At 42.1% G+C, this 27,899-nt stretch overlaps 3 protein-coding genes across 4 annotated transcripts; all 3 read left to right on the forward strand.

Moving 5' to 3' along the window:
• Positions 1-814: 814 nt before the first annotated feature.
• Positions 815-10,743, forward strand: LOC146553977 (discoidin domain-containing receptor 2-like). Its single transcript, XM_085253655.1, has 17 exons — positions 815-1,040; positions 1,800-1,903; positions 3,066-3,168; positions 4,743-4,980; positions 5,332-5,479; positions 5,612-5,714; positions 5,816-6,023; positions 6,495-6,735; positions 6,852-6,917; positions 7,334-7,470; positions 7,937-8,147; positions 8,236-8,459; positions 8,715-8,842; positions 8,933-9,148; positions 9,239-9,473; positions 9,735-9,884; positions 10,039-10,743. The coding sequence occupies exons 1-17, from the start codon at positions 976-978 to the stop codon at positions 10,171-10,173; spliced, it is 2,712 nt and encodes a 903-aa protein (XP_085109781.1). The 5' UTR covers positions 815-975; the 3' UTR covers positions 10,174-10,743.
• Positions 10,744-10,892: 149 nt separating this feature from the next.
• On the forward strand, positions 10,893-17,983 carry LOC146553978 (3-keto-steroid reductase/17-beta-hydroxysteroid dehydrogenase 7-like). The gene is made up of 9 exons (XM_085255295.1): positions 10,893-11,099; positions 13,573-13,776; positions 13,897-13,989; positions 14,097-14,211; positions 15,015-15,209; positions 15,317-15,421; positions 15,517-15,573; positions 15,668-15,766; positions 15,910-17,983. Exons 1-9 carry the CDS (start codon positions 11,065-11,067, stop codon positions 16,042-16,044), a joined length of 1,038 nt encoding a protein of 345 aa, XP_085111421.1. The 5' UTR covers positions 10,893-11,064; the 3' UTR covers positions 16,045-17,983.
• A 1,013-nt stretch (positions 17,984-18,996) lies between these two features.
• Positions 18,997-27,395, forward strand: serbp1b (SERPINE1 mRNA binding protein 1b). 2 transcript variants are annotated; one of them, XM_085256043.1, is made up of 9 exons: positions 18,997-19,375; positions 20,110-20,290; positions 20,475-20,615; positions 21,258-21,329; positions 21,621-21,695; positions 21,939-22,116; positions 23,484-23,549; positions 23,766-23,951; positions 25,624-27,395. In XM_085256043.1, exons 1-9 carry the CDS (start codon positions 19,120-19,122, stop codon positions 25,681-25,683), a joined length of 1,215 nt encoding a protein of 404 aa, XP_085112169.1. In that variant the 5' UTR covers positions 18,997-19,119; the 3' UTR covers positions 25,684-27,395. The 2 variants fall into 2 exon arrangements, with proteins under 2 accessions (XP_085112169.1, XP_085112168.1); XM_085256042.1 differs by having other exon boundaries at positions 18,999-19,375; positions 23,763-23,951.
• Positions 27,396-27,899: the final 504 nt, after the last annotated feature.

Consider the following 27,899-nt stretch of genomic DNA (forward strand, 5'->3'; position numbering starts at 1 on the left):
TTTAAGATATGTCAGCCTACCAGGCTAAATTACCCAAATTCTGAATATGTTTTAAGCAGTGCTGAATACAGGAACGATTCTGATTGTTCTGTTTTTGTGGTCTAGTTTTAATTATATTCTGTGCATAATAGTCACACAGTGATTTATGGAGTTAATTTGTTTGCTTGAGTTTTTCAACATAAGTGATGTTTTTATGCTGATGACTGCTTTGCACAGGCCAAATTAAGCTGCAAGAAATCCTAGTTAAAAATCAATATCAAAGTACTTTAGCTCAGCATAAAACCCCTAAATGATAGCATATGCTAAACATGAATGTAAACCCAGAGCTGGTTGGCTTTCCAAACATTTTTAAATAGGAGCTTTATGCCTGGCTGTTGCAACTGAAGATAAAACATGTAAAAAGCAATGCTAAACTTGCAATAGCTGAGCATAACGAATGCAACAGCAACAAAAGTTTATCTGGATGCTTCTGGGCTTTCATATGAAACTGTTAGCAAAGAAGGCCAATTTCTAATCCTTACCTGTAAGTACACACACGTGCGTGCACGCACACACACACACAGAGCATGGTCCATTTAAATGTAAGAGCAGTTTGAGGGGGTTTTTTTCCTACTCAAACATCACATCTCCTTCAGTTCTAGTTTATCTTCACATGAAAATGACCACCAGCCTGTTTCTGTCAGCAGCTCTTGGTGAAAGCTGCCACTGCAGCTCTCAGCTGCCTCTATACACCATAATTGAAGCCATTTGTGGATCAGGTGGAATTCTGGGATTTTGGCCTCACCTCAAAATCCCAAAGCGTGTTATTTTCTCTCTTTCTTTTCTCGGGCCAGTAGGACTCTTACATCAGCCTTCATTTCCGCTCGCTCTCTCTTTCCTTCTGCGTCTCTTCCTCTCCTCTCTCTCCTTTCCCCTCTCTTTGCTATTCCAGAAAGAAGTCCTTCAGAGGCAGAGGTCACAAACTTGTGGTCCTGAATGCATCGGCGCACAACAGATGTGGAATATTTCCCGAGAAAAACGGTTTGTTTTGAAGTTCAAAAGTAAGTCAAACGTATATTTTTTTCTTTTTTTTCTTTTTTTACATATGTGGCTATTAACTCAAATGTCCACGTAGACATTGAGGGAATTTAGTGTCAGCTTGCCTAAGTTTAGTGAGAGACAACATGAAGGAAGACATTCACTAATTAATCTTATGTTCAAGTAAAAGTAGCAACTGGCTGATACTCAGTAAGGAATCAGTTACTGTAAAGTTACTCACTGATTATAAAAACGCCTCTACTGGAATGAGGGCTCTCAGGGATTCACTTCATTGGTGTTACGCAGTGTGTTAAATTCAGTTTTTTTACATTTCCCTTCACATTTATGTCTGAAAGAAGCCCTGCTGCATTTTTGCCACTGTAAAAATTTTGGTTAACGCTTCACATCAGTGACAGTAAGTGCAGTTTCTGAGCAGACACTGACACGCGTCTTCACGTGGTCCATACAGGCTAAATAAAATACAGGCACTACGTACTGTCGTGGGAAAGAGCAGGACTCTGGGTTACAGAGAGGTCTGTGTGGGCATTTGTTGCTGTGGCTTTTAATAGTCTCCTATTATAGAGCAATTTGTAACGGCAGAGTTGCAAATTATGCCACCGTGCATCTCTGTGCACATGCTGTTGTGGTAAATGAAACCTTTGAATTCATCCCAAACATCCAAAATGTAATTACAAGTCCCGGACTTTTCTGAGGAGAATTTGCAGAGAGGATATTTGAAAAAGTAACACAGTAATTTACACTGGTTTATCTGATTTCACAAGCTTCCTTTCAGGCGTCCGTGAGATGAAACTGAAGATCATGGAGGTTAAATTGATCGCCTTCGTTCTCCTGCAGGCTGTCACTGTGAGATCTCAAGTCAACCCAGGTAGACGTTTATCTTTACCCCGCTGGCACTACGCTGACAAATACCCGCTCTTTATCTTTATTAAGTTAAGTTGGAAACAGTGGCCATGACTGCATGAGCCAATCAGAGTGCTTTTTTAATTTTCTTCATTGTGTGATCAAAGCAGTGTAAGAGTCAGATGTATGGATATGTTATATTCAAGCTTAAAATAACTATTTCATATTCCTGAGGGACAAGCATGTTGACAAGATGGAGAGGAGGGAAGCAGGTTGAGGTGGGTGGGCTCAGAAGGCAAGCGTGTGTGTGTGTGTGTGTGTGTGTGTGTGTGTGTGTGTGTGTGTGTGTGTGTGTGTGTGTGTGTACGGTTTAGCTGTTGGTCAAGAAAGCAAACATCTTCAAAACAGGCAGACCTTTCACAGGCAAGGGGGAGAATTCGTGGAAAAAAAAAGTTAGAAAATTTGTAGGCGTAGTTGTAGGTGATGCACACACACACACACACACACACACACACACACACACACACACACACACACACACACACACTCCCTTACACATATGAACTCATTTCACTTTCCTCCCTAGAATATTTTCACAGTCAAAGGCTCGCTTGTTTGCCCGCTCTCTAAAAATCCGAGTGAGGGATTTCGCCGGAGCTCTAACTAAAACTCAAATATAAGTCGAGATGGTGGGAAGTAAACAATGTCACTCTGCTCCCTCAACTGACTCTACAGTTATGGCGTCTTACTTGTATCAACGCAGGAAAGTAATCTCTTTTCACTGCTTGTCAACCCGTCGCCACACGCACAACATAAGAACAAAGGGAGTCAGGCTTTTCAAACTCAAGCGTTTCTCATGCTAGAAATGATTTTAAAAGATGAAAAATGAAGAGTGGGCAGCTCTAATACCACTCCCTTCTCATTTTGCTTAGACTGGCACCTACACAGTGACGCTTCTGTTTGGCTTTAGAGGCCTTTGCAGGGCTGCAGGAAGAGGGCTAGAGGGGGAAGGGATGAGCTGTGACCACCTTACAGTCAACTACTCAAAGTCCAGAAAATGCTTTAAAATTGATTTTATGCAAAAGTAACCTTATATTACCCTCATATGTGGAAAGACTTTAACCATATCGCACATATGAAAGAACACATCAGACATTTATGTGTATGTGTGCTTCGTGTGCTTGTAGAAATGTGCCGCTATCCTCTTGGTATGACCGGTGGGCAGATTCAGGATGAGGACATCTCTGCTTCCAGCCACTGGTCTGAGTCCACCGCTGCAAGATTTGGAAGGCATGTTTGTGCTCTTATACTCCACTTTCCTTCCTCTCATTAGATGTAGAGATTATAGTTTGTCAGGGATAATCCCTAAACTCAGTTTCTTTAAATTTGAAGAAATTTCCTAAACTTAACTGCTGCTTTCTTTTAGTAAAAAAGCACCGTAGACTTTGTGTCTGAACCAACATAGCAAGTTTTGTTTTAAATTGGTTTATCTTTTACTCAAAACATTTAAAGTTATTCACCAGATGGATTTGTATTTGTTGAATTGCTGATATATTTCATGATGGAAGTTCATCTTTTAACGTTCCAAAGCTCCTGAGCAGTGACACAAACAGGCTTGTGTTGAGGGTAAGGGGTAAATAGTGTTATAGCACATATTTAGAATACTTTCTTTCTCATAAGATGATCTCACTCAGCCTAAGAAAATATACTTTCATCTTTCAGCAAGCATGTTTAAGTAGCATGCTGCAATCAACCACTATTATTAGCAGTAGTAGTAGTACTGACCTGGTGTGAGGTGTGCTGTGGGATCAGGCTCCAGTCTATTCGCAGCAGATTCTTTAAGTGGTTTCAATCAAGTCTCCATTGAGATTTGATTCTTCATCACATCTATTTGAAATGAGATCAAGGGGATTTGAAGTCCACACTCTTCGCCATGTTCTTCAAATCCCTGCTGAGTATTTTTTTTTCCAATGTTGTTTGGAAATGAGCGAATGCCACTGCAGTGAATGAGCGTGCATCTCACGTGTGAAAGCAACATCCAGATCAACGCAGGGGCCCAAGGTTTCATGGCAAAACTTTGCTGGCTTCACTGGCTGGCTCCGTCCCCATAGTGTACCCTGCTTCCATCTCTTCCCTTGGTAAACAACACACACGCATGCACGTGGCTTTCCGCGTGATGTAAAATAAAACATCATTCATTAGATGAGTTCTCTTTCCAGGTTGCTTCATGGCCCGATTCTGGCACTCACTGACTGTTGTAGGGTCTACATGGGTACTCTGGCTGATCTGTGGCTTATGGTCTGCGACGTAGTTCAATCTTTGCCAGCACTGCAGTAGCTCTATTGCTATTACTGACACCAGCCTTTGATCCTAAAGTATAACCCTGGGGATCCAAGGCTCTGTTGCAGGTTCACCAGCTGCCAAACCAAAGCATACGGAAACACTGCGTATGAGTATTTGTTCTGGCAAAGCTACAATCCAATATCACCTAGATCCCTTTTCCTGCTTCCAAAATATGAGTTTCAACTGAGTCTTCATTTGCTGCCTAATGCATCACAATCCCTACAAAGTAATTATGGCTGATTAGTCTATCTATCATGTACTGGTGAACTAATTAGAGCCTTTTAACAATGTGTTCAGTGGTAACATGGAATAACAGGAAGTGTGCAAACATGATTTCTTTCAGACAGGAAAAATCAGGTACATAGGATATAATTTCATTATTCCTCACTGCTTTTTCCTCTGTTCGTATCTTGTAACATTTTTCCTCGCTTTATGTCTTTTCCCCTGTGTTTGTGTACCTGAACTCTGTGACCTCGGTTTCCGGTACCGACTCTTCCATTTATTTTCCTGCTCACCGTCAGACTTGACTTTGACAACGGAGACGGTGACGGGGCTTGGTGTCCTGACATCATGTCAGAGCCGGACGGCCTCAAAGAGTATCTCCAGGTGGACCTGCGCTCGCTGCACTTCATCACGCTCGTGGGCACCCAAGGTCGGCACGCCGACGGCATGGGTAATGAGTTTGCCCAGCGATACAGGATCAAGTACAGCCGTGACGGCAGCAGCTGGGTGGGCTGGCATGACAGAAAGGGAAGGCAGGTGAGCGTGTAAAGACGTAAAGATGTGTTCTTCTGATTCAAATAAGGTGTACACGTAATACTAATCTGCTATTTATCATCTTAATTTGTTTAACATTGTCCATGATAGTGAAAAATTGAGCTACTGTGTATATTTGAAAATCATTTAAATCTTATCTTTTATCAAATGTTAACAGATCAAATACTATATATGAGCATTTGTTTTTAATATTTCAAATGTTCACTTCTAACTGAATGCTAGCAACATGTTTCAAAAGCATTGTAAAAGGTGCTTGTTTACTATTATAAATGGGGAAACACGAACAACTTGAGTATTTGTGGGAAATGAGACATCTTTCCTCACCTCTGCCAGATCATCGAAGGCAACAGTAATGCATATGACGTGGTCCTGAAGGACCTGGAGCCTCCCATCATTGCCCGTTTTGTCCGCTTTATGCCCGTGACCGACCACTCCATGATCGTGTGTATGAGAGTGGAGCTCTACGGCTGTGAATGGCTCGGTTAGTCATGACACTCAGAGTGGAACATGAAACTTCAACCAAACGATATATTTTACATTACACTTTATATAGTAATATGATGTGAGCAAACACTGAATCAGCTGCGTGTTCTCTTTGACCTGCCTGCTTTAGATGGCCTGATGTCCTACAGCATTCCAGATGGACACCAAATGATCTACAGAGGCCTGGATGTCTTCTTCAATGACTCTGTGTACGATGGAGCATCAGCTGAAAGGTCTGAGTTTAACAAACTTTCTTTGAACTAAAACAACATTTGTGCATTTTAAAAATGTGCATATGTGCAAACCTTAAAAAAAACCCTATTTCTGTCTTCAGCTCAACCATAAATCCTTCCTCAAGGCTGACGAAAGGGCTCGGCCAGCTGACCGATGGCACCTGGGGTCTGGACGACTTTCTCCACAGCCACAGCTACAACTTTTGGCCTGGCTATGACTATGTAGGGTGGAACAACAGGAGCTTCCCCAGAGGTTACGTGGAGATGATCTTTGAGTTCGACCATGTGCGAAACTTCTCGTCCATGAAGGTAAGAAGTCAGCGCAGGGGGTATTTTAAGCGAGCGGGATGAAATTGTAGAGCTAACACTTTGCTGAATTGAGCTATTCTGCACTGTGCTGGGCAAGCACCCACCTTCTACAGCTGCTGTAAAATTTATTGGGGCATTAAAAAAAGAACAGGACAGCCTTGCTGGAGGAAGAAAAAAAATTACATTTTCTGTATAATTAGCCTGATCTTCGTGGATAAGTGCCGTGGCAAGAGATCAGAGATGTAAGATGAATGATATTTCTGCTACTGCACAGCTAGACAGATTAGTCATGGCTACACCTTCTCCTGCACCATCATCTCAGTCGGGCTCTGACTATTTTGAGCACTTTTAAGTAAAAAAAAAGAGAGAGACAGAGAGAACTGCCAGGTCGGTAAGGGCTGCAGAATAATAACAGACTATTTAAGTACTTTAATCATGCTTTTCTTATACTTCCACATCTCACCTTCGCAGGTTCACTGCAACAACATGTTTAGCCGAGGGGTGAGGATGTTCAGGCAGGTTACTTGTTACTTTCGGTCAGGATCAGAGTGGGAGGCAGACCCGGTGACCTTCAGGCCTGCTGTTGATCGTGTGAGCCAAAGCGCTCGTTTTATCACGGTGCCCCTCGGGGACCGCACAGCCAGCACCATTAAATGCCGCTTCCACTTCAGTGACCTTTGGATGCTGTTCAGTGAGGTGGCCTTCCAGTCAGGTAAAAAGAAAAAGAAAAGCAAAGATCAGGTGTAGCCTTTGCTTTAGAGACTTTAATTCAATAATCTAAAGGGAGCATGTGCCGTGTCCCACCACCTTTATTTCTTTCAATTACAGGCTCAGCAGTGTACAATACATCAATGGCTCCTCGCAAGCATGGACACCCGACAAAAATATTACCAGGTGAGCAGCCAAACATCTTCTGATATTTTCTTATTTAAGTCACTGTTTTCATTTTTGATTATAGGGTAAAATATGAGATAGAAGAAGACATGAATGTGTTGTTACTGTTTGATTTTGATTTCATGTAAAAATCTGTTTTTATATTTCCTTGATCGTGTAATGCACCTTATTTTAGATGTGGTTGGACTTCTAATGCTTTAAAAGGTTGCATGACCTAAATTTCTCCTGGCTCAACACTGCCCCCTGCTGATAATAGCAAGAATTACTGCTTATTGTTAGAATAAATGGCCGGTTTCTTATAAAATATAATGAAACAAAAGCATTATGTTTGAAAAAAATTTAATTATTTTAGAATTTGATCTGTAATGAATTACATTAAATTCATGTCAACATCCAACTCTAATGTGGTTTGTTAGGGGATGATCCTACACATAAAGTGGATGACAGCAATACAAGGATCCTGATTGGCTGTTTGGTGGCCATTATAGCCATCCTATTGGCCATCATTGTCATTATCCTGTGGCGACAGGTCTGGCAAAAGATGCTGGAGAAGGTGAGAAAAAAATGTATTTTAAAATCATTTAATCAATTTTAGTTATTTGAACTTACAGTAATGATTCAACATCCACAACTGATCATATGGTGTGACGTGTGCACTGAACCCTGGATGCACAAAAACATCATTCATAATTAGTTGGCAAACTTAAATTTGTTCCCAAATTTTAAAAATATAGAACAAAGGTAAACAAGAAGTAGACTCAAGAAGGCGATAAGGTGATCTATACTCAAATCAGCATTTTTACTGCTACGTTCTTTTGGGTTTCTTTGGGGGTTTTTTGGCTTCAGATATTATATGAAAAAAAGACGTCATTATCAAAAGCACCAGAGCTTTCCTTTCCCTCCATGTCAGTTTCTTCTTATATCATCACATGACAACACTGATGTCCTGCAAAACCTCTCAAGACTTTCACGTTGTAAAAACACCGCAGATACCAACTGCTTCTCTCTTGCATCTTCAGGCATCTCGTCGCATGCTGGATGACGAGCTCACGGCTCGTCTCGCCATCCAGACACGGGCCTTCTCCTTCCACCACTCGTCTCTCTCCAGTGAGAGTGGCTCGACCTCCAACTCCACCTATGAAAGAATCTTCCCCCTCTGTGCCGACTACCAGGAGCCCTCACGTCTCATCCGGAAACTGCCCGAGTTTTCTCAGTCCACTGAACGCCTCGGTAAGCTGTCTAAAGGAAATAAGTGAACATCTTTGGAGGTCAGCTACAGCGACACGTCCCATCCTCCGTCTTTTCTTTTCCAAATAAGAATCGACTACCCCCTGCAGAGCCTTTGCAGCCGGAGGCTCCGATGGTGCCCCCCACTATGCTGAGGCAGATATCATCAGTCTGCAGGAGTCTTCGGACAACAGCATCTACTCCATCACAGCTGTCAACATGAATTTCTTTGCTGGCACAGATTCATCCATGAGGGAGTTCCCCAGACAGAAGCTCACCTTCAAGGAGAAACTGGGAGAGGGCCAGTTTGGAGAAGTATGCCCAGTAGCTCTAATGTTTGCTGGAGATGCTTTAAGGGCTTTAAACTCATTTTCTCTTCGCCGCCATTATGCTGTTGTAACTTTATAGCTATCATTTATAAAATTCAATGACAGCGCTTGCTGCCTGGTAAAAGCAGCAGACTATGAAATCACTACATGCTGCCAGATAGGAAACACTTAGTGGTATTAAACAGATGGTTTCGAGGGATGCCAAGTGGATGATGAACTGACAAAGTGCTCCTCTAAACAGGTCCACTTGTGCGAGGCAGAGGGCATGCAGGACTTTTTGGGTGAGGATTTGTCCATAGAGGGAAACAATGAGTCCCCTCTGCTTGTTGCTGTTAAAACACTGCGGGAAGATGCCAACAAGAACGCAAGGTAAAAGAAACTTTTACAGAGATGTACTGGTACGGCTTTTCATTCAGTTGCCAGTCAAGTTGTAGATTACGTGATCCTGTCGTTCTGCAGGAATGACTTCCTGAAGGAGATCCGAATCATGTCTCGTCTGAGGGACCCCAACATCGTCCGTCTGCTGGCAGTGTGTGTGGACACAGATCCTCTGTGCATGATCACTGAGTACATGGAAAATGGTGACCTAAACCAGTTCCTCTGCAATCTCAGACTAAAGGCCGCTGATGAAGATGAGATCGAACAAGAGGAGACGGAGGGGAAGACCATGGTCAGGTAGGTGTAATTCACATGTAATTGAAATGATCATCAGGGAAATGACACAAAGAGCCACTTAGCTCACACTATTTATTTTCTCTCTCTTAGTTACACCACGCTGATCGGCATGGCAGTGCAGATTGCATCTGGTATGAAGTATTTGTCCTCTCTTAACTTTGTCCACCGTGATCTGGCAACCCGCAACTGCCTGGTGGGTAAGAAATACACCATAAAGATCGCTGATTTCGGCATGAGTCGGAACCTTTATAGAGGGGGCTACTACCGGATCCAGGGCCGAGCTGTACTGCCCATTCGCTGGATGTCATGGGAGAGCATCCTACTAGTGAGTAATCTATGGATTTGGGACATTATCGCCTCCATTTATCCGTTATTTATAGACTAAGGGAAATCTGACATTCCACTACAGTTTTATTGGGTTTTTTATTGTTCTACGATTATTGCTAATCCACATATATTTAAAAGGTTAGTATAAGTTCTATACAGAGGTGACAGCAGATCAATTTTAAATATTTTATACATTTTAATTTAGAATTTTTAAGCTTTAAATTTATACCAATCTGTCTATGATCTTTTTTTTCCTCAGGGTAAGTTCACTATGGCTAGTGACGTGTGGGCCTTCGGGGTGACTCTGTGGGAAATTCTCACTCTGTGTAAGGAGCAGCCGTACTCCCAGCTCTCTGACGAGCAGGTCATTGAAAACACAGGAGAGTTCTTCAGGGAACAGGGCAAACAGGTGAGCTTCACACCACTGTACCTGACAGTCCTCCTGAGTGCCACTGTGGAGGATTTTAGGATGTAATAGTTCTCAGATATGTATGTAGACGTGTCTTGTAACACTTATAATACTCATAATACTGTATTGAGAGTATTGTGCTTCATCCTACCAGGTGTACCTGCCGAAGCCTCCCTGTTGTCCTGACAGAATTTACAAGGATCTCATGCTAAGCTGCTGGAGGAGAAACGCCAAGCAGCGGCCGAGCTTTCAGGAGATACACTCTCAGCTGTTAGAGAGCCTGGCGTAGCAGAGGAGATGTATCGTTCCACTGTGCTGTGCAGGGTCTCGGTTGCTTCCTTTGGTTTAGATTCATTTATTTGGAGTCAGACCCATAAAATATTCACTTTTTTGTCAATGCCTGCTTCTCAAAAATTATGCTCTAAATGGAGAGATATGTGAAGGTACAGACTACACTTAAATATAGCCTCCTATTGTAGATATAATGCAGATAGTTCTATTCGTACAGTGCATTCAGACCTCTGTGTATTTATTATTTTCTTATGATTTGTTATGCTGTCTATTTATGCAATAATATCCCCCCTCCCTTTTCTTTTCCATCATATATCTAATCCTATTGCACATTTATTATGTGAGCACTGTTTTGTGTTTTTGTCTTTTATATTTGAATTTTGTCATGAGGGAAAACGTTTTCCTGATGAGATTGTGCTTTCGTATGCAGAAGCTGATGTAGATTTTTTATAAACATGTTTATGTCCTTTTTCAGAAATGAATTTATTGTACATAGTGGGGGAAATAGCAAAGAACAACGTTTTAACGCCTGTTGGACCAAGGATACCTGTAAATAAAGAAGAAATGCTATTATTATCCTTCGTTTGTATCTTTGGTTTTTAATATACGATAAGTTTGATACTTTTTAGCCTGCTGGGGTTGCTAACACGGCTGTACTTTCAACCGTTGCGCTCTTTAATCGTTTTGGACCACCTCGCTCTCTGTAGTGAAATCTGATTGGCCAGCTGTTTGTTGACATCCAATCACACCACGCAGCTGCCTAAGCAATAGGCTGACTGTTTTCAACTGCATCGGACGAGGGGCTGAACGTCCCCGGTGAATACAGCAGGTTTGAAAATTTGCCCCCGGTGTCTGCTTCCTCTACAGCCGCTGCTCATTCCGCTCAGGCATGGAAAAAGTCGTCATCGTAACGGGTGCCAACAGGTAAGTCCGCTAAAACTGTTTTATAACGGTTCATACGGACACCGGGTGCTGTTAGCTAGAAGATGCTGTTCGGGACTTCTACTCTTCATTTTAAACAATGAGTTTCAAAAAACATGTTGGACTTGTTCAAGTATAACCTGTTTTCGGTAATGGAGGTTATTGCAATAGTTAGTTACACTACAAAGTACCACCTATGAACTGTATCAGTGCGTCTTAGTAAAAGACATACTGTAGGTTCATACAGCGAGAGATTAAAGGCCTCTAAATCTTTCATAAGCTGTCTTTCTTACTCTGTAATAATGTTTCACTAGCACATATATTCAAATGTAATGTATGTGTGTCACAAGTTAAAACTAAAAAAGAATGTCGTACTCATGAATATGCATTGATTCATCTTTTGCATCTTTCGGCAAATTGATGCGTTCTCATGAACTTGGAATGTCATATTGAATACAGTGGCTGACCACTCTGAAGCGGTCTCGTAGGAATTTGCATGCCGTGAAGGGAAATTTCAATTTGTGTCTGTACCTTCAAACTCAAGATATAAGGGATGATACATATGTTTTATCGTCTGCAAAGGGGTTTTCCTAACCAAAGAAGCAGAGACATGAAGGAAACAAACAAGGCGACCAGCATCTGACAAAAACATCATCCTCACCTGAAGCCTCATCTCCCGAACTGAAGTCAGGGCTCTTAAACACGGAAACATGTGTAAACATGCTCATTTATTCCCGATATTGTCACAGTTTCTTATTATCAGCCGATCAGACATGCGACTATCCTGTCCCCGGAGCAGCTAATGTTGGCCTCAAGTGTCCTAAAAATCACACTTTTCCTCTGATAACCAGTTTGATTACATTCTCACTTGATATGATAGATTATTACCAAGTATCATATTACTCCAGTTTTAGCCTCCCTTCACTGGTTGCCTGTAAGTTTTAGGTTTCATTTTAAAATTTTAGTTCTAACCTTTAGGGCCCTACATGGTCAAGCTCCTCAATATTTGTCTGACCTGCTGAAACCACATTCATCTTCTCGAGCTTTAAGGTCATTAGATCAGAGACTGCTGGTGGTACCACGCACTCGTTTTAAAACTCGTGGTGATCGGGCCTTTCAGACGGTGGCGCCACATTTGTGGAATTCTCTTCCACTGTCTCTACGCTGCACGGACTCCATTGACTCTTTTAAAAAACAGCTGAAGACATTTTTATTTAGAAAAGCATTTGATTAATTTCCTCTTATGCTGTTTTTATAGTTTTATTATATTACATTGTTTTATTTGCTGTTTTATTTACTGTTATATTGTTTTATATTTCCATTTTCTGTGTTGTAAAGCACTTTGTGATTTTTTTTATCTGTGAAAAGCGCTATATAAATAAATTTTACTTACTACTTACTAAGTCCAACACTAACGCCAGCTAACAACAACTAACAGAGTCTAACAGCAGCTAACGTCACCAAAAACTCAGCTCTTACTGACAGAAAGGTCAGTATATCCTCAACCACACACCTCAGTATCACCATCATCAGACAGAAGTGACCTTCACAGACTTATCGACTCGCATCAAACTCCTTTCACAAACTTTGACACCATCCTCCTGAGTAAATGGATGTGGAAACCCAGCTCAGCACCACGACTGTGGTGAACAGCGTACTGACTGTTCACCACAGTCAGTCCGCTGTGGCTATTCTTTTGTCTCATAGCCAAACCAGTTCTCTTCATATTGGTCTTCCTCAGTAGTGGTTTCTTTACAGTATTCTGACTTCATCGATCCATGTAGATGCTCTTCTAAACAGTTGTTGTCTAGTTGTATATGTTACTTATATGGGCTCTAAAAGCGAGTCCCGGGGGGTATAATTCTTTCGATGATGTCCAGATTCTCCATACTAGTTGACTGCACGTGAGGAAACTGTCAAAATCACCCCACATTTGCTTGCTTACAACTGTAGTTGTATAGTATTGATGTCTAAAGTATACTTATGCAATTGCTAGACTGTATTTATAAAGGGAAACCTTTAGGATAACATCATTCAGCATTAGAGTCTAAAGCTCAAGAATAGATTACTAGTGGAAATAAGTCTGCTTCCCTGTGAGACTAGCTGTTTCTTCAGGTTTACAGCTTTATGTCGAGATATAATAACTGCTTCCTGTAACCCTTTACTTAACATACAGCTATAAAAGAGACGAAACAGAACACTTGTATATGTTCCTTTTCCCCCCCCTCACGTTCCACACACTAGTTAACTTATCCACTAAATATCACTTCGGAAACAAAGACCATAATTAACAGTACATGAAAATGGAAGCTTCACGTCACTTGAAAATCCTTTTTCATTATCTCTTCTCCAATAACGTGACTCCAGACTATGTTTACAGTTTGCTTTACTTCATCTGTGAGGTAATCTCTCAGTTGTTCAGGGAAAGTTTGTTAATACGAGTGCACGGCTGTGTTTGTCTGCCATCTGTCTGCAGCGGCATCGGCTTGGCTTTGTGTGAAAGGCTTCTCACTGAGGACACACAGCTCCGGCTGTGTCTGGCCTGCAGGAACATGCAGCGGGCAGAGGCCGCCCGCAGCGCCCTCCTCACCTCTCACGCCGGTGCCCATGTGGACTTACTACAGCTCGACGTGGGCTCTGTGGAGTCGGTGCTCGACGCTGCTAAGGTGGTCAAGTCCAGGTGAGAGATGTTTGATGCCGCGTGCTGACGTCATCACACTGGTGATTGTTCTCTTTGTGATATGAACTACAAATAAGGAACTGATAGCTTAACCTTTAATACACATTCGTGTGTTTCCAGATACAACAGAATTGACTTTCTCTATCTAAATGCTGGAATTATGCCCAATCCACAAGTGGACATCAGAGCTTTTTTTAAGGGTTTATTTTCCAGGTACATTTCTAAAGCCAGTTTATGATTTCTTTGTTTTGTTTTGTTTGATATTGGATACATTCAAGCTGTCTTTGCTGCTCTATAAGAGTGTACCTTCCCCACTGCAGAAATGTCATCAACATGTTTGCAACAGCAGAGGGTCTCTTGACTCAACAAGACCACCTCAACTCAGATGGCCTACAGGAAGTTTTTGCCACTAACCTGTTTGGTCATTTTGTCCTGGTACACCACAAACACACACACACACACACACACACACACACACACACACACACACACACACACACACATACATACATATGTCTTTTAACCTACAGTAGCATAAATAAACTTCAGGATACTGACTTTAATATGCGGATGTGTTTGACACAGAAAGTCAGCTACAAACTTTGTTGCTGTTTGTGTTGCTCTTAGTTGCATTGCTTAGTGCAGCAATGTAAACAATATGTTTGTTTAACCCAGTTTTTGTCTCTCCAAACCAAAAGGCACCTATTAAAGCTTTGAATATCTGTCTTCAGCAGGTTGTTTTGACCAAATTTGTAATGCATTGAGGTGATTCTATGGGATTGGTTAATATGATATTTGGGCAAACATGCAGTTGAGCGGGTGTCTCTAATAAAGTGGCCAATAAGTGTGATGTAGTTTTTAATGTTTTGAACTTGTTCTTTCTTGCAAGTTTTGTTCCTGATGTTTGAATTATTATAAATTATTATTTAATTAGCATAATAAATGTGTCATTAGGATTGTAGGATCACCATGTAGTAGTGAAGCATCCATCATAGATTGCTAAAAATAAAATAATAATTTTAAAGATAAAATATCTTTTGCTTTTTATTCTCTTACAAAATTTTATAAAATGAATATTTGATTTGGCTAACACAGTGAATTATTAATGCCTGCCTCAGGCTGATCCATGTATTCTTATGCTGGCCTGCTTAAATCAGTGATTCATGCACCCCTCCTACATCACTCCTTACTGTGCACTTCCACCTTGGACCTGATATAATTCTCTCCTGGTTTTCCAGATCCGGGAGCTGGAGCCTCTGCTGTGTCAGACAGGTCATACGTCCAGGGTAGTGTGGACCTCTTCGAGTAATGCCCGCCGGTCTGCCTTCAGCATGGATGACATTCAGCACAGAAAAGGGACGGAGCCCTACAGCTCCTCCAAATACGCTTCAGACATGCTCAGCGTGGCTCTTAACAGGCGCATGAACGGCCAGGTTTGTCTGTCACGTACTCTGATGTCAGTGCGGTAACTATCACTGCAAGCTTTGTGAAACTCTTACGAGGTCACTGTGATTTATAAATTCTTTCTGTCTTGTGACAGGGTCTGTTCTCCTCAGTAGTCTGCCCAGGACTGGTGATGACTAATTTGACCTATGGTATCCTCCCCTCCTCCTTCTGGACTCTAATCATGCCCATCATGTGGTTGGTAAGTGGTAACTTATTTTATTTTTATCTTTTAACGTGACCACAGTTACGTATGAAAAGACTCACGTTCATGTATTTTCTAATTGTGCAAAACAGATTAGGATCTTCACCAACACTTTCACCCTTACACCGTACAATGGAGCAGAGGCACTGGTATTTCCATTTGAAAATTATTACAATCATTTGAATATTTGCACTGTAAAGGCTCTGTGAACCCAGATTCATGGCCTGGTGTTTCTGCTCACAGCACTGGCTGTTTCTGCAAAAGCCAGAATCTCTGGATCCCAGAGCAAAGTATCATAGTTTAACATCAGGGCTTGGGACAAACTACACCGAGCCACGACAGGTGAGTAACGAGAGCCCTGTATTCCACAGAGAAAGTGCTCAGGCCTGTGTTACAGAGCGTTTTTTAGAGTAGCAGATGGTATTTGTGTGATGTGTTGCTTTTAACTTAATTCAGGTTTTCTCTGCTTTGTGTTCACGTCTCAGATGGATATTGATGGTGAAACGGCTGACGTCCTCTTTTCAAAACTTCTTGAACTTGAGAAAGGGGTCAGAAGGAAACTGTGTGAGAGAAATGCTGACAATGAAGCTCATCAGCGGTATCTCAATGAGATAGAGTAAAAGTGATTCTTTTGTACCGGAAGGTTTTGCTCTCTTGAAATGGATCCTGTGAAATCTGAACCAGTGTCACTGCCCTTATTCATCCCATCCTTCCCAGGTGGACCACTGAACAGAGGGTGAAATGATCACGCTTGTTCTACCTCAGCCAAGGTCAAAGCTTTGGTTTATATAAGTGATTATGTTAACTCTGACTACTTCTGAGGGGACCCCATGGGAAGATTTTCCCTGAGTCAAAATGTTAAAGAAAGCTCTGTCTCAACAGCTAATGGCTTCTTTCTTTGATCAAGCTGCACCTCTCCACCAGGTCAGACAAAGCTTAGCTTGGTTGTTTTTATGTAATTAAACAAATCAGTTATGAAGGAAATGCAACTGTTCCTTTCTTTTTTTTAAAGTCCACCGATATTCCCTCAGTCCTCTGTTAACACTGCTCTAAAGACTTTCCAATCATACGGTGAACTTGAAGCACATCACACTGAGAGGTCTAATTTAAATAACTGTGTGGGCAGGAAGGGCCTTTTTGATAAGCTACTTTGAGCTCTCTACAAACCTCCTCACATTACTCACATTGTTTCATATTTCAACATGTTAATAATAGAAACACGCTTTGCATTTCTTGAAACTTTGTTAAAATAATGAAGAGATTTTATGTTTCATGAGCTGAGCCTGTCACGGTTTCTGAACTCAGATTCACAAGAATCACTGTTTTTAAACAAACAGTGGAAGTTCATTGAGGGTCAACAAGTTCACGTGAGATCAGTAACAAGAAAGCGCTTTCCTGTTGTAAAGTGGACCCTGCTGTGTTTTCACCTGATAGCTGCATCATGTTTCCTGCCCCACAAAGTTAATTAGGTCTTTGTTAATGCCCTGAGGCCACTGACTAACCATCAGCTCTGTGTGATCTGGAGATCGTTTCCATACAAATAATAAATTATGGAAGGATTGTCAAGTAAATAAATGGAAAAACTTATAGTTTGCAATAGGACGAATAAGTGTGCAAGTAAATAAATCAGCTGCTTTAGACCAGTATCAGCATTTTTTTTGCTTATTTATTTCATTACCATATGTCCACAGCATCACACCCCACTGTTAGATTTTGTTATCTTTCAGTCGCCTCAGATATCGACTCTTGCATTTACTAAACTAAAAACAAAAAGTCAATCCAACATTTTCTGAGGGAATATACAAAATACAACCAAGTATATTTTTTCTTTGTTAGGCGACTAGTAGGAAAGGATGTTTAGTCCTGTCCATTATCCAATGATTTTTCTCTTTTTTTGTTTCCATTTTTATTTGTAAAAAATGTATATGTGTAAATTTTATAAAGTACTGGAGTCCAAAATCTAAAAAAATGTTCAAATAACTAAAGCTTCTGTGCCAGTTTTGGTAATGAATAGACTTTTAAATGACCTGAAGAATACAACAGTGCCTAACAGTGCATATAGGTAAAAAGTTACATATTAAATACATTACACATTCATAAAGCGGTGTGACATATTAAATGCCACACCACTACTATGTGCTACTATGTAATGGGGTCATTCCAAATATTAACTTTCAGCTCATTTTGCCTCTTATTTACATGTGTGTTTGCACGTTTCAATGAATTGCTGTACCTATTTTCCCCAACTGGTTAAAGCTGATGGCTGCCTGGTTCTTCCTGTTAAAATTGAGTTTTTCCTTCCCACTGTCGCCAAGTGCTTGCTCATAGGTGGTGGTCTGATTATTGGGGTTTTCTCTGTATTGTTGTTAAAATATAAAGAACCTTGAGTCAACCATTCCTGTGATTAAATAAATTCATTTAATTTTCCAAGTAAAATATAAAGAAATGATGGATGTCAATTCAAATAGAATTTCATTTGCTAATAATAGCACGCCTTGAATAAAAGTTATTACTTCGTCACACAGGTGCACTTCTGTACACTGTCATATTTGTCAGACACAATGCAGAGTGGTGAATTGGTTCAAGTATCGATATATTTTGGCGACTTTATTTTTTATCCTTCATCGTATATCCCTCTGAAGTTTTGCCTTAAGTAAAGCTGCGCTGACCACGTGCGATGCATGTCTCCTTTTGGTTTCAAGCTCTTCTTGTAAATTACAGGAAAGTAGTGGAAGTAGTGTAGTAAGCAAATTAAAAGTACATTTTTTCACATTATCATGCCTTGAACTCCGGACACATTTCAGAGACAAAGCCCAGCTTTACAGTTATGCAGAAATGTCCCTCTAAAACGATATTTTATCAAACCTATTAAATGTTTAATGGAGAATCTGCAGACTGTAAGTGTAAATCCAGTGGCACACTGTACCAGTTTTCTCTGTTATTACAAAAATGAAATGGCAGAAAGCCGACTCTTCATCTGGACAGCTTCACTTTGAGACTGCAGAAGGATAAAATACAAAAATTGAAAACCTAAATCCAAGTGAACACAGTCAACTTCCTGTCCATTTGAGACACTCCAGGACAAACCTCAGCACACTTTGAAAAACAACAACAACAAAAAAACTGGGCCAACATTTAATACCTGGAGATATTTCCTCGATATTTTTGTTCAACCCGTGTGACAGCTTTCTCGGTGAACCTAAAGAGCTGATTCTGCTGTTACTCAGCATGTCCCTGTTGGCCCTACCCACACCACCCTTTTATTATTATTATTTATAAACTGGCAAATCCGACTTAATCTGATGATGTGCCTGTCAGTAGCATCAGGATGAGGTGTAGCTGCACATACAGATGTATCCAGGTATAAGTGGGCACAGTTTAGGCCTTGTGTTTATTCTGCATGAAGTCTGCAGTTATAAAGTTACTCTCATCAGTACCTGTAACTTCTATGCATGTGACACCTTCTCAGAAATGCGGATTACTCGCGGAGGACATGAGCGTAGCGTTACGTAATGTAAATAAAAACATTGCAGCCGACGCGTGCACACATTGGTGTGCGCTGCACGATGTCCCGGATGATGCTCGCACCGGAAGAGAAGGGGCAGCTTTCCCAGCCATCTTGTGGCAGCATCCAGCGAACTGGTCGCATCAAGCCTCGTAGAATCGGAGGTGAATCCCGTTGAAGGGGCGCCATCATGCCCGGACAACTGCAAGAAGGCTTCGGCTGTGTCGTGACCAACCGGTTCGACCAGTTATTGGACGATGAGTCCGACCCTTTCGAGATCCTGAAGGCTGCCGAAAACAAGAAGAAGGAGGGGGCCGCCGCTGCTTCCACCAAGACCGCGGCTCAAGCCGCTAAGCAGCCGAAGAAGGAGTCACAGAAGGACAGAAAGAACCCTCTGCTGGACAAAAAGGAGGAGACCCAGGCGCCAGTCCCCCTGAAGAAAGAAGGTAATGAAAAAGAAAGGAAGGGAAACAATGCACCTGCTTCTCTCGCTAATGAGCGATGCATGTTTATTTTTGCTTTTCGTAGCAACTGTCATGTGCAGCTCCCGTTAGCCACGTTAGCTCGACTCGGCTGAGCGAGACACAGCGTGAGGTCAATATGGACCCTGTGCTGCTGTTATTAGAGGACAGACTAAAAATAAAGCCTCGCAGACGGAACGTAGCTGGACTTGAACACGTACCGAACCAGAGCGGGTTAAAGCCAGCAGCGAGGTGCAGACTGGCGAGCCTGTGTTGCAGAAATGGTTTCTGCTAGCGTTTGACAGGAAGGTGCAGTGTTGGGTTTCTGTGTGGAGGATACAGCTCTATTAGCAGCTTCTGACTTTGCAAAGCAAATGTAGGGAGAAAGGAAAAGGCATCACCTGTGCTGGGAAGACTAGACAGAGCGCTGTTCTTGTTATTATCCCCAACTAATCTTATTAGTGTATTGGTCTTAATTGAATTCATCCAAAGCAAGTAAATAGAGCCATCTTCAGTGCAGTTACATTAAGTTCTCATTGTGTGTACTGCTGAAAGGAGATGATGGGAGACCACACATCAGGTGATGCATTTGTTGTTTTCTCGTTTTGTTTAGCATTTTCCCACACACACACACACACACACACACACACACACACACGGTCTAAAATCTAAACAACACAGCTGAGCATAAATTCAGCTTGTGCTCCTTTGATTTGCAGGTATCAGGCGGGTGGGAAGAAGAGCAGACCAGCAGGGCCAGTCTGGTTCCCAGCACCAGGGTGTGCAGGGTGAAGGGCGACCTGGAGACAAGAGGCCGGACCGAAGACCACCCCGCGAGCGCCGCTTTGAGAAACCTGCTGAGGACAAACCCGAGGGGGCTGGAGAGTTTACTGTGGAAAAGTGAGCAGCAATGATGAGAGGGATGGAGGGCTTATTTAAAACATGCCGGCTGGTGCAGATGTAGGCGCATTGACAAGACGTGTGCAGGGTTTGAGAGCTTGCAACTGTTGTTGATGGAGTGCATGTTTCTCTTAACATCACGTTCATCCTCGTGTTTTAAATTGCATCTGTTTCTGTGCACCAGGCCTTCTGGAGACAGGCCCCCGAGAGGGCGTGGTGGCGGCCGGGGCGGGCGTGGTGGAAGAGGGCGGGGCATGGGCCGAGGCGACGGCTTTGACTCCCGTGGCAAACGAGACTTCGACAGACACAGCAGCAACGACAAATCGTAAGTATGCGCTGAGCTGAGGTCATGAGTAGAAATCGCCTACCAGTGCATGAAAGCTATTATGCTTTATATTATTTTCCTATTTTGTCATGTAAATACTGTTACAACAATAGATGTTTATACTAAATATGCGTACAGTTTCTAATAATGAGATCAGCATACACGCCGGTAATCTCTGAGCTCAAAGATAAATAAACAAGCGCTTATTTTTTCCAGTCTTTGCTGTGTATGATGTCAGAAACATAGGTTGTGTCAGGCACACTGCTGTTCACTCCTTCTGTTTATGAGGGGCAGCCAATCAGAAGAAAGCTAGTTTAAAGGGGGAAGGGGCTAAAATATAGTTTTGATTGGATAATCAACTGAAGGGCTTTACCAAGGCCCTGTATAAGATTACAAAAAGAGATTATTTTGATCTGTAAATCATGCAAAGCTGCTCTACTAGAGTCCTAGACCCAGCAGCTCCTGACTATATGGGTTCTGTGAGAGTCCAGGGGGAACAGCATCTCAAGAAAGTGGTTCTTTATGTTGTCTCAGGCTGTAATCAGCACTTCCCTTAATGAGAAGAGCCCCTCACTGAGGTCCGAGAGAATTTAAGAGAACTCATACACCGTTGGCCGTCTTCCCTTTCTGTTTTCGCTGCAGCACTCCGAAGAGCGAGGAGAAGCGCGGCGGAAGCGGCTCGCACAACTGGGGCAACGTGAAGGACGAAGTGAGGTGAGTTTCCCCAAACAGACACATGGCCTGTTTGTCGGAGCGCCGCTGTCAGCAGGATAATGAGGCGCATGTGATATTTTTACAGACTGTGTGCACTCTCTCTCTTTTGAAGTGCTTCTGGTTTTGTCATATCACAGGATGCTGCAGTTTAAGGATGTCTTGGGATGTTTCCCTGTTCGCTTTAAGCTTGAAGTGTCGCTGTTTCCTTTATGAAGAGGCTCAGACAGTTAATGTTTCAGCTAGAGGACGCTTACCATTACTCATACAGAGGTTGTGCATCTTTGTTCCCAGTGAGGCTGAACAAACCGCTCCCCCTGAGACGACCCCAGAGGGCGAGGAAAACGCGCCTGCTGGCTCCGAGAACAAGTGAGAATCCTGTGTCCTTGTGTTGGATGGATGTTGGATGTTTGGATGAAAAAGGATCCCCGTGTGCAAAGTTAATAAGTTGTCACATTGCGTTTCCGTTAGCGTTTGCACTGCTGTTGTGACGCAACAAGGGCGATTTTGTTAAACGCTGCCTCTGACCTTTTGGCCTCAGGATTAGAGGGCATGTATAGAGGTAAGAGGATTGGCGAGTTCCTACAGTGTTGTGTGTTCCTGGCATTGCAGAGAGAACGAGGTCGAAGAGGTGAAAAATGAAGGCCCCAAAGAGATGACCCTGGACGAGTGGAAGGCCATGCAGGACAAGGAGCGCACCAAGGTGGAGTTCAACATCCGCAAGCCCAACGAGGGAGCCGACAGCCAGTGGAAGAAAGGATACGTGCTGCACAAGTCCAAGAGCGAAGACGTGAGTGTGGTGTGCTGAAAGCTTTTCTCGCCCGCAGCTTAGACCTTTAAGTTTTAGTCCTTTGGCTCCCTGAAAAAGACCTTTGCCATCTACACTTGGGATGTTCCTGGGGACTAATTTACAAGTCAAAAACTATTGCGCATATATTTAAAAGCCATTGGAAACTGTTAATCAGTTTATATAATAACTGGAACATATTGCTTTTGGGCATGTGCATGTTGAAACAGTCATTAAGTTATTACAAAGTAAAGAGACTTTTTTTTTTGTCTGCAAACCCCATTATATAGACTGTTTTCCCTTGGTTTTTACTGGTGCTTCATAGGATGTAATACCCTAGTACTGTCAGCTTGGGCGGTGATGCAGGTAGAAGCTCCTTGCCAACTGTCTTTAAACAACGCAGGTTACTAACCACCGTGCATCACCAGCAGTAAAGCCGATGAGATGTGGTGAGATTGTACAAACGAGAAACGTGAAAAGCCAAGGACGGCTGCTATAAGAAGGTCTTGTGTGGAGCTTCAGCTAGTTAGTGTGGATGTGTCTCAAAGTTGCTTTTCTGAAATGTGTAGCGTTGCACACACATTATTAGATTAGCTTGGCAAGTGCAGCCTTCATTACATGCAGGTTGATGTCCACATGCATGTGCAAAGTGTGGTTACGTGGTGCTCTGACGCCACCTGCATAAAACAGGTTATTTTCTCCATCAGAGTCACGCACAATCATCCTGGCTGTCATTTGTCTTACTTTCCACCATGATTGGTTACATTTTCTGTCGTACATCTTTTGAGGCTACAGTTGTACATCAATACATTCTGAACAGTCATTCAGTAATTAACTGTTCTGCATCAGATCTAGTCAGGCTCAAGTAGCTTAGACTTGCACGCTGATGATTTTAAGTTTATTGTGATTATTCCAGTTGTTTACTTTGAAGTCAATCAATCAATCAAGGCTTTATTCGCCACGTGCAGGTTGCCCTGCAGTGACAAGCCACAGGGTTGGGTAGGGGGTGAGGAGTAATCCGAAGCAAACACAGCAGTGTGTGTGTGTGTGTGTGTGTGTGTGTGTGTGTGTGTGTGTGTGTGTGTGTGTGTGTGTGTGTGTGTGTGTGTGTGTGTGTGTGTGTGTGTGTGAGAGACAGAAATCTGGCTATAGACACTGACAGGTCACAGCTGATATAGCTATTTAGGTTTGTTTTCCTTAACCATGTTTAAAGTGGACAGCATGTATCCTTGTAAGTAACTGCATTTAAATAGGCAATAGTGACAGGCTTGCTGTGATGTGCGTGGTTAGTGTCAGGTAAACATGCTCAGGCTGTTTGGTTGGTGGTCACTCTGCTGTCTAAAAATAACTGTGGTTTGTTCAATTTCCAGAGACCTGTTGGGGCTTTGATCGACACCGCAGAGACAGAAGCAGAATCGCACAATCTCTACCACAAGGTACCTGCATTACTCACACTTGTTTTTTCATTCACTCAGCCCATGCAAATGTTCAGTGTTAGCTGCGACTCAGTGGCGATACCTTTTTAAAATACTGAGAAGACATTAAAGCTGAAGGCATGGTAAGAAGCAGAGCTCACTGATGGAACGCTGCATTTCTGATCCGAGCACAGTTGACATCTAGCGTGATGGCCATCTACGGTTCTTTATCAGCAGGCCGCCGCTGACGAGTCCAGTGACCACCATTTCCGCAAACCAGCCAACGACATCACATCTCAGCTGGAGATCAACTTCGGAGACCTTGGCCGCCCCGGTCGCGGGCGTGGGGGCGCACGTGGTGGGAGGGGAGGCCGCGGCGGGGGAGGCAGCAGGACGGCACGCGGGGGAGGACGTTCCGAAAAGGTAATGGCAAAAAAACCCAGCTGCCATCACTGCCGACAACAAAGGTTTAGTGTTCTGCACAAAAGAGTTGGCTCTCTGACCGAACCGGCTGTAAAATCACTGAGTTGGAAAAACCTGCTGTGGATCACTAAGACCCTGTAATAACAGAGCACTGAACACATGCTCCACCACGCAAAACTCCGTTACTGACCTCATGTTAGTCAAGCAGGGAATTGTCCTAAATACTGGTGTCTAAATTTGAATAAAGCACCTGCTTTTTCCTTTCTTTTCTTTTTTTTTCATTGTCAATAAATTTGACATTCATATTAATAATGGGTTTCAGGCGAATGTTAGTCAGTCTAAGATATTTTTTGGCAAAGCTACACCCAGTCTGTATCACAGAGTGTGTGTATGTGTACATCTAAATATACGCTATAGTTGTTAGAACTTCATTTAATGTCCATGTATTTACTAGCTTAGTAAAGACAATAAGTCAGTGTTATCCTCTTTGACACATCTATACTGTTTCTTGTTTGTTTTTGACTATTTGAGCAGAAATGTGGATTATGCTTGAATTAATTAACAAAACTGGTTAAAAGCTGAAAAAAATGTTATGCTATGGATAAAATGTCTTAGAGGAGTTCCAAATATTTTCCTCTATGCAGACAAAATCATAAATATACATGTTTATAATATGTACAAATCCAGGTACAGTCCCAGCAGAAGTGTCAAAAGCCTCTTGTAACGTGAAAAACTTACTTTTGAGCCCGAAAATCAAAAGTAAGCTTTAAGATACTAACAAGCTCCCTGTAACTGAAGGGAGCTACAGAGGTGACTGATGGATTCAGCACTACAGCTGACCGCATATAAAGACAATTTACATACACTCCATTGATAGGAGCACTGCCTCCTTCACTTTACACCTACGTCAGCTGCTCATCCATAGAAACGCATGTTGTGAAGGTCACACGGTTATTGAGTCTGCAGGACATTGCTGACTTTTTATACACCATGTGCCTCAGCTATCACCAACCCACAGCCCAGAATTCGTAGATTAAACGATGTAGCTACTCCACCCAACTTGTCTCTGGGTTGGGTCGTTCCATTTTTTAAAACCTAAAATTTTGCATTATGCGAGGTGAGATCTTTTTGCTGTTGTTTAGTTTGATTGAGAGATAATACGCGCTGTTGTTTTTCCAGCTAACACTTATAAACTTGATAGATTCACACACCAGATCAGCATCCTTGGACTTTTGATTGTTAACCGTACAATCAAAAGTACGGTGTGACTGTAGGCCCGAGCCCTACAGACACAGTGATACAGTTCAGTGACTTCAATTAATAGAGGTGAAGCCTCCCAGGTATAATAGTAGCCACAGACACCTGTGTAGGCATCTGCCTGTCACTCAAAGTGGCCCTAAAACTGCATTATTTATGAGTATTTTAACAGCTTTAATGGGTATGTTATAGAAGGAGTAATGATGGGGGTTATTGGTTACAGAGATGAAACTGTTTTTGTTGCAGGCTGTAAATGCTTTTCTTCAGTGAAGTTCTGCATTTTAACATGCGAGTATAAGGATTGACTCCCTTTTGGAGCCAGCCTCAAGTGGCCAGTGGAGGAACTGCATGTAAACCAGCTTCATTTCAAGCCGTCCTAACGTTGTCCTGGTTCTTGTGTGCTTGTTCCCACCAGGCTAGTGGAGTGTCAGTCCCCAATGTGGATGATCCTGAGGCCTTCCCGGCCCTGGCCTAAAAAGGCTCCCTCTTTCACCACCAGCCCACCCATCAGCCCTTCCGGGCCCCTCCTCTACGAGGCTTGCATGCTTACCACATCTTCAAGTATATAAGAAAAACAGAGGAAAAAAAATAAATGACACAAGAAGACTGTCATCCCATACCCCACTCACATCACCCAAGGACTTAAATTTTACCTGTTTTAAAGGAGACTAAAAGACAAAAAAAAGGGCAGAAAAGGACCTCTTGTTACACTGAAGTTTTGTATTTAGGAACATGAAAGCAGGGATGTTTTCATACTTTTTTTCTTTTCTTTTTTCCCCCAGAGATTACGCATACTTCATTGATATTTTTTGTGCTGCTTGAATTTCTGCATTTCTGCAATTAGATTGAAGTGTGTGTATTCCTCTTCTCCCTGTAACGACTTCAGCTCAGTATTATGGGGTCAACTTTAGAAAAGGCTTTGTACTGGAGTGTATTTTTTGGCCCTCCCAGTAATACACGCTGATGTGGTAGCACTACACTACATTAGAACCTTGTACTTGTACTAGATGTCTGAAGTACGGCTTAACATGCATTTAAAGTGTAATTACTTGGATCCTGACTATCCATCCCTTTGTGAGGCACAAGTTGAGGATGGGTAACCAGGTTAAATGTGACTTCTACTAAAGCTTGGTATTTTTCTGCTTGTCGTGCAGTGAAAGTTGATGCCTCTTATTGTTTTTTGTTTTGTTTTGATAGTTTGCCTCTTTTTTGGTGGACCAGTGGTTAGTAGTGTTTCACATCCCCTGATCCAGAAGTGCTACCCACTTATATTTCTTTTTTCCAAGGGTGTACCGGGGCCCAATGTATCTTTAGGCTGGTCCTCTTAGGTCATACAGGCTATACAACTTGTAATTTCAGGACCACTAAGCAAATATTGTTTTTGTTTTTTGTTTTGTTAAGAATATGCGTGCGGGCGTGTGTTTGTGTGAGTGTGTGTTGTTTGCAGAAAAGCGTGAGAGCGTGCGTGTGATTTTTGACAGCTAGTTGCTTAGGATTGAAGCATTTTCTCTGCTGAACTTGGCGTTCTCAAACAGGAGAGTGCAAGTTGTCGCCTGAAGTAGTTCTTAATGTCTTTTATGAAGTGATTGTTGAAATGTAGGTGAGAATGATAGCGTAGCTAGACCATGAACATATCTCGCTCTTTTAGAGTATCTGTACTGTCTTTCAGATCTCAAAGCACTTGGTTTTATTAGCACCAATTCCTCCGAAGATTGTTTTTCTTCCCTTTTACTTTAAACCATATTTGGTGTTTTATTTTGTTTTTGGATTTTTTTGTAATCTTATTTTTATTTTAATCTGTGAACAAGCATCGATGCATAATTTGTCTGAAAGAAATGTCAGCGGTCATTGTGGAACAAGCTACAGAATGTAAAATGTGAGTTAAAGGTGCTCTCAGCTGCCTGTCTCAGCATTTTCCAGCAAGCATTTTAGGTTTTTTTTTTTTTTCTTTTAATAAAAGCAGGTGTGTGGGTTGGGGTGGGTGCAGGCTGGGGTGAGGGTGTCACACCGAAGACCTGATGGAGTGAATTTTTAAAGCTTTACTTGTTGCGCTCTGCAAAGACTTGCTGGCGACGCGCTGATACAACAGGCTGGAGCAGTTTTCCTCGTAGGACCGTTTGAGCCACATGACATTAAAACTTTCTCTGCAAACATCCCTGTTCTAATAAAAATGCTTTAGAGGTGTTACGTCTGCTCTGTCAGTGGCTCCTTTAAATGCATTCACAGATGTGCTGTTTTCGGTAGTTTATTCAGTGCCAGTTCCTCATTTAGGCTAGAGTGAAAGAAACAGGATGTTGTTTTTATGGGAATTTAAACTGTTGTAAATGACTTGTTAGCCTGTAATCTGTCAGACATATCTGTCATGGATAATATGGAGTCATTTTGAGCTGGCAATAACACTCCTGTCTCAAGGTAGAAGCTGAAATCAGTTTTTGGCAAAGTGACTGTTGTATATATCCTTCATTTATCCGGGTAAAACATTTCATTACTGTTAAAAATGCCTTTTTTTAAAAAGAGATCAGGCCAAAGAGAGCAGCAACACTGTAACAAATGGATATTATAGATGTTATAGAGATACTTTTAAGGGACCAAAAAGGATGAGAACGCAACGCAGTCATAAAGATACTTGCAAAACAGGTAATTATCTTATATATAACCCCTTCATAAATCCTATTCACTACAGTCTGTTTA

The sequence above is a fragment of the Mchenga conophoros genome, linkage group LG18, assembly GCF_057382185.1.
Source record: "Mchenga conophoros isolate Kocher_MC1m ecotype Shallow Benthic linkage group LG18, M_conophoros_male_GT1.1, whole genome shotgun sequence".
NCBI lineage: Eukaryota > Metazoa > Chordata > Actinopteri > Cichliformes > Cichlidae > Mchenga > Mchenga conophoros.

What these genes read in the sequence shown, in the direction of transcription:
- LOC146553977 (XM_085253655.1), top strand. Translation starts at nt 976, where the DNA reads ATGCATCGGCGCACAACAGATGTGGAATATTTCCCGAGAAAAACGGTT. An exon ending in CTACGGCTGTGAATGGCTCG is followed by an intron (nt 5,480 to 5,611) that starts GTTAGTCATGAC and finishes TGCCTGCTTTAG; the next exon opens with ATGGCCTGATGTCCTACAGC. An exon ending in GATGGAGCATCAGCTGAAAG is followed by an intron (nt 5,715 to 5,815) that starts GTCTGAGTTTAA and finishes TTCTGTCTTCAG; the next exon opens with CTCAACCATAAATCCTTCCT.
- LOC146553978 (XM_085255295.1), top strand. Translation starts at nt 11,065, where the DNA reads ATGGAAAAAGTCGTCATCGTAACGGGTGCCAACAG. An exon ending in TGTTTGGTCATTTTGTCCTG is followed by an intron (nt 14,212 to 15,014) that starts GTACACCACAAA and finishes CTGGTTTTCCAG; the next exon opens with ATCCGGGAGCTGGAGCCTCT. An exon ending in ACAGGCGCATGAACGGCCAG is followed by an intron (nt 15,210 to 15,316) that starts GTTTGTCTGTCA and finishes GTCTTGTGACAG; the next exon opens with GGTCTGTTCTCCTCAGTAGT.
- serbp1b (XM_085256042.1), top strand. Translation starts at nt 19,120, where the DNA reads ATGCCCGGACAACTGCAAGAAGGCTTCGGCTGTGTCGTGACCAACCGG. An exon ending in CACAGCAGCAACGACAAATC is followed by an intron (nt 20,616 to 21,257) that starts GTAAGTATGCGC and finishes TTTTCGCTGCAG; the next exon opens with CACTCCGAAGAGCGAGGAGA. An exon ending in GGGGAGGACGTTCCGAAAAG is followed by an intron (nt 23,952 to 25,623) that starts GTAATGGCAAAA and finishes TGTTCCCACCAG; the next exon opens with GCTAGTGGAGTGTCAGTCCC.